The sequence below is a fragment of the Mus pahari genome, chromosome 9, assembly GCF_900095145.1.
Source record: "Mus pahari chromosome 9, PAHARI_EIJ_v1.1, whole genome shotgun sequence".
Lineage (NCBI taxonomy): Eukaryota > Metazoa > Chordata > Mammalia > Rodentia > Muridae > Mus > Mus pahari.
Window position 1 is genome coordinate 9,656,739 of NC_034598.1, and position 5,820 is coordinate 9,662,558.

The 5,820-nt window shown below is 47.8% G+C and overlaps 1 protein-coding gene across 3 annotated transcripts in view; it reads left to right on the forward strand.

Annotated features, from left to right (window-relative positions):
* The window catches only part of Pdss2 (decaprenyl diphosphate synthase subunit 2), a 219,317-nt gene extending 214,312 nt beyond the window's left edge, over positions 1-5,005 (forward strand). For 2 of the 3 annotated variants that reach the window (XM_021205072.2, XM_029542472.1), the window contains one exon: positions 4,220-5,005. In XM_021205072.2, coding sequence (XP_021060731.1) covers positions 4,220-4,378 — 159 coding nt within the window. In that variant the 3' untranslated portion in view covers positions 4,379-5,005. The remainder of the gene's footprint in view (positions 1-4,219) is intronic. The other variant, XR_003844502.1, reaches the window with a different exon arrangement.
* The last annotated feature ends 815 nt before the right edge of the window (positions 5,006-5,820 follow it).

The window sequence follows — 5,820 nt, forward strand, 5'->3', positions numbered from 1 at the left end:
GGCAGGCAGATTTCTGAGTTCGAGGCCAGCCTGGTCTACAGAGTGAGTTCCAGGACAGCCAGGGCTACACAGAGAAACCCTGTCTCGAAAAAACAAACAAACAAACAAAAAACACTGGCTGTTCCAGGTGTGGTAGTGTATGCCTCTAATCCCAGCAGCACTCAGGAGACAGGCAAGAGGGTCTCTGTGAGTTCAAAGCCAGCTTGGTCTACAGAAGAAGTCCAAGATAGCCAGAGCTACACAGAGAAACGGTGTCTTGAGAGAAAAACAAAACAAGATACTGTCTGCTTTTCCAGAGGACCTGGGTTCAATACCAGCTCCCACAGGGCAGCTTTCCACTGTCTATGACTCTATTCCTAGGGGATCCAGTGCCCTCTTCTGGCCTCCTCAAATACTGCACAAGCATGATGCACAGACAAACATGCAGGCCAAAGACCCACACACATTTTTTTTCATTAAAATAATTAAAAATATTGGACTGCTGCTAAGACAAGGACTGGCTAGATGATGATAGGGAATTATCTAACTTTTCTAGTTAACTTTCTGGGCTGGCAGAGTGGGTCAGCGAGTACAAGCCCCTGCTGGGAAGCCTGACCTGAGTTTGATTTCCAGAGCCTGCGATGCGAGAACCAAGTTCTAGAAGCGTCCTGTGCTCTCGACAGTATACCGTGGCCTGCCTGCCCACAGTCCCTCTCGTATAGACACACAGCAATAATGCTTAGTGAAATGACTTTTAAAAGATGTTTCTAGTTAACCCTCCTGGTGTAATCGCAGTGTTGTGATTATACAAGTCAAAACAAGGGTGAAGCAGCCCGCTGCCAATGGTGTGCACCAAAGGTGTGTACCGCCATTACCACCCAGCTTCTAATTAAATTTTGAAGAAAAGAATAGAAGACTTTTTAGCCTGGTTTTCAGAGCTGTCCTGGTCCCTACTGCCTGGCTCTGCCAAGCGTGCTGTTCTCAGCTGTGCTCCACTCTGCACACTTTGCTTACTGCTCCCCGAAGCCTTCTCCCCCGCAGTTACCTTGCTGCTCTACACACACACACTCACACACACACACACACACACACACACGCGGGCTCATCAAAGGCCACTCTGCAAGACTTTCTGGTATCTCTCCTGGTTGGCCTTATCTGCCCTGCCCTGCCCTGCCCTGCACCTATAGTGCCACATCGCTGCCTTGGTATTGCTGTAATTCAGGTTCTCTTTAGTTAGCTCCTGGGCCTTGAGCAGAGAGGACATGACTCTGACATTAGTGGGTGCCCCAAGAGTTCTTAGAAACTCAACATTTGACTCCTCTTACAGACATCCACATGTCTGTAGTTGCCAGCCTAGAAGTCTAAAACATTGGCTTGTCCAAGGACCCGTTGACTGCTGTGAGGAAAACAGGGCCACACTCACCTGAGTGTCTTCAGCATCTGAGCCGCCTCTGAGGTTACTGTAGATGAAACCAAAACTGATTTGATCTGATTAGGTGGAATGCCATCGTCAGGGAGAGCTAAGCAGGCTGAGCTGTAGCTGTAAGTGCAGCCCTGATTTTACTGTCCAGTAATCTTTGCTCTCGTGCAGCCCCACCCATCCCTGTGGAGTTGATAGGATTCTCATTTAGAGCCAGGAACAGTTGAGTTGCATTCCTCAAATGGTAGAGCTAAGAGTGAAACTTGACTGTGGCTGTGTGCTCAGTCCTTGGCGGGAGACTGGGGAAGCCTAGGCTCGAGTGATCAGCCTAAAGTTCAGTAGAAAGTGGCTCTACAGGAGAAGGCAGCAGAAAAACACGGCGTCAGAAGTGGATGGCGGTACATGCTTGTAATCCCATCTCATGGGGGAGACTGAGACGGAAGAATTGCTGGGAGTGTAATTCAGGCAGAGACGATATATAGTGAGAAGGCCGGGCAGAGTGAGGTGCTGTCTACCCTGCTCCCCCAAAAGTGAGATGGCTTCACAGATAAAGATACCACACAAGCTTCACATAAGTTTGATCCCCAGAACCCACATAAAAATGGAAGAAGAGAACCTGATCTCATACCACAATTTTGTGGGTATATGCATGCATGTGCACTCACACACACCACACACACACCACACACACACACCACACACACACACACTATAAGGAAAGTTGAAAACAAGAAATGTGGCCTTTTCTGATATCTGGAGTAACTGAGCTTCCCTGGACCTCTGACCCCTTTATCCTATAATTAGAGTAATACACCAGCATATATCTTAATTCATGTTTTATGTATTATACAGTATGTAGCTTAATGTCTCACAGGGAAGTCAATACATGAGGTGAACATTAAAGTACAGCACTGTAGTAACACCGTACTCCAAAAGCACACAGGATACTCCAGAGGTAGAAGAGGTCCCTAGTGCCATCATCCTAGGTGGCCAAATGCCTTCCACCCAGGTAGAATCTGGGGGGCTTACTAAGAGTGGAACGGCAACCCCAAGGGAGCCAGTGTGTCAGCTCTGAAAACTGCAGCTAGTTCCCCTTAATACATGATCAGAAGACAGAAGGGAGAGAAATGGAGCTGGGTGGGACTGGAGAGGGAACTCTTGTTCTTCCTGGGGAACTTGAACTGCTAAGGCTGTTGGAAGGCAGTGACAGATTTTAGACAAGACCGTATTTGATTTATAAACCTTTTTGGCAGTGTGGCATGGTGGATAGAGCTTGGTAAGGCTCTTTAGGATGTGAAAATAACCTCGCTGGGGGGAAGATGAGAACCCCTGAGAACCCCAGTATAGCACAGTTTTAAAAGTAGAAAATCAAAGAGCTCAAAGGAGCTGCAGAGATGAGGACTCGCTGACTGTCAGTGAAGATGTCCACCTCCGATCCAGCGGTGGCAGCGCTGCCCTTTAGTCTCAGCACTCAGGAGGTAGAGGCAGGCAGCTCTCTAAGTTCCAGGACAGCCAGCACCTTCCTGGCAGGATGTCCAGGTCAGAGAAACCCTGTCTCAAAAAAACAAAAAAAAACCACAGGCAGGAGAGGCTGGCATGCTCCCTGCTGTGACACAGGTGTCCAGGCTGGAGTATCTCTACCGTGGGGCAGGCCCCAGTGCCAGAGGGAAAGCCCTAGAGGGGTCCGCACGGACAGCTCCCTGCTGCATCCCGTCCATAGCGTGCATCTTCCATTACTCATAGACTGGGTCTTGCTACCTGGCCCCATCCGGACTCTAAGGGTCAGAGGAGTTGGCCTCAGGTGAGCTAGCCAGGGACTGCTGGTGCCTAGGTGAGGGAGTGAGGGAGACCTTTAGAGCCCTCACTGAGACTATTGAACAGGACAAGGTCATTTAAGTTCAGATGAAGCCTTTTCCAAGTACAAGTATAATGATTTTGTTTAGTGTTTTTAAGATGCTATTGCTAGTCACTTGTATGGCCCTGTGCACAAGAGTGCAGCTAGCTGCCTGTGGAAGCTACGGGAGCTGCCAGGGACGGGGAGAGTGCCGCCAAGGCAAATCTGCAGCCTCTCTTTGTTTTCTCTGTCTGTCGGTTTGTTTGTTTTTAAATAGTCTGGTCATATAGTCCTGGCTGACCCCTAACTCTCAGAAATCCACCTGCCTCTGCCTTCCACGTGTTGGAAGTAAAGGTGAGCATTGCCTGTCCTGACCCTTTGTTTCTTTGGTCACAGAAAGAGACCGGAAGTCAGTTTGGACCTCAAAAATGCTTTGTTCCATTTTCCCGAGGAAAATATTTTGTTTTTAAATAAGTCATACTCAGGTTTAATAATATGTGTCTTTCTTGAATTTTCATTTTGATTATTATGTCAACATAAGGTGTTTTAATTGTTTTGTTTTGTTTTTTAAGTTCGAGTGAAGATGTTAGTGGAAGCTCCCACACACACACACACACACACACACACACACACACACTCACACATAGAATAGAGGCTGTTGAATTCCAAATGCCAGAGATACCATAGCTTGGCCTTCATTACTGCCTTCCCAGCATGGGACTCTGTGCAGATCCAGGGGCGGGTGTGAGAGGAGCTGCAATTGGGTTGATTGGAGCCATTATGCTGCTCAGGAGCGATCGAGGGAGGCTCCATAGCCTTAGGGAGGTGAGGCTGTCTGGAGATCACCTGGAAACCTCTCTCTCCAGACAGGAGAGCAGAAATACTGCATTTACATGTTTCCTGTCCCTCACTCCCACCCCCAGGTAAATTGTGGTCCTCACTGTACAACCGAACCTGACTTACTGTGTGCATCTATTTCCTAACAGTTGCGAGAAACAATCAAAGCTGGCAAAGGTGTGACTTCAGCTATTGACCTGTGTCGTTACCATGGAAACAAGGCACTAGAGGCCCTGGAGAGCTTCCCTCCCTCAGAGGCCAGGTCGGCTTTAGAAAACATTGTGTTTGCTGTGACCAGATTTTCTTGACACCAAATTAAAAAGACACTATTGCTCCTTAGCTGAAAAACCCAGAGAATGAGGTGGACGGGAGAGCTTTTTGTGATGAAATAAGTAACGTGTTTAATGACTATAGAAATATATGTATTTTTTTCCTGTCCTTCATCTGACTGCTTAATGAATCTATCCTTTGGAACCACTACAAACAAAATGAGAAGGAAAAAGGTCACGCGGTTTTCACTTGTCACGCCAGAGCACACTTGAGGCTTCAGCAACAGAAATAATTAATGAGACTCGCTCCCGTGACCTCAGCAAATGGACAGGAAATAAGTCCTTATTGATTGGACCAAGCCCGGGATGGCGCCAGGGCGGTGGCTGTGGTTTTCCCTCCACAGAGGACAGAGCAAGCTGGAAGCTGCAGGTGTCGAGCGAAGCACTGGGTGCCATCTGTGGGGGACACGTCAACACCGATGACCAGCCTGTCGTAGTGGAGAAGACCTCGATGCATTAAGCAAAATCTGTGTTGCCTGCTGTCTTGAAATCATGTGCATATAGTGTGAGAGGCTTGTGCATCCTAGTTTTTATCAGATTTGGGAGAAGTGAAGGAAATGTTAAGCTGCCAAATACTTGAAATTGAATATTAAAGTGTTACCAAGTGTTGACTCAATTGTATGAGAAAAGTGTCTGCCTTTCTTTCTTAAAGATCAAATTTAGGACACATTTCAAGCTAGGCATGGTGGTGCACACCTTTAACCCCAGCAGTAGGGAGGCAGAGGCAGGTGAATCTCTGAGTTTGAGGCCAGCCTGGTCTACAGAGTGAGTTCCAGGACAGCCAGGGCTACACAGAGAGACCCTGTCTGGAAAACAAACAAAAAAGATACAATTCGAAGGCCAGTTTTTGTATTTCAAAAGCCAGGCACCCACTTATGATACTGTGTCTGGGGACTCCCTCTGGTGTCGCAGCTGCCAGCAGAGTAACTGTAGTACTGGGACTTGATTGGTGAGAGTTTTAACCTCAGAATGTCAACTTTTGATATTGAGCCACAGACAGAGTTCCAGAAAGAACACAAGCGCTCACATAGGCCTGCAATCGGACTCTGGCTCCATGCGGTTGGCAAACGATTCCCGTGGTTTGCACAAATGCAACCCGAGAATCCCGTTGACAAGAAGGCTGAGTTTACATAACTGATCTCGGCTGAGACTCAGCTGCCTTCCTCCTCGTGTGTGTAATTACAGCCCTATCTGGAGACAGAAAACACGGGAAGCAGGTTGTATTACCTACTCCACTCAAACACTAGGGGAAGTCATCTGCGTTGAATTCCTCCTCCCAAAAGTTTGAACCGGGCTAGCCCATGGCCTGCAGTGAGGAGAATGGGTAAGCCCACAGAGGTTAAGCTGTTATGAGTGGACTCCAAGATAAGTGAATGGGTCACACTGCCACAATCTATAGCTTGCCCATAGAGCATTGCGCT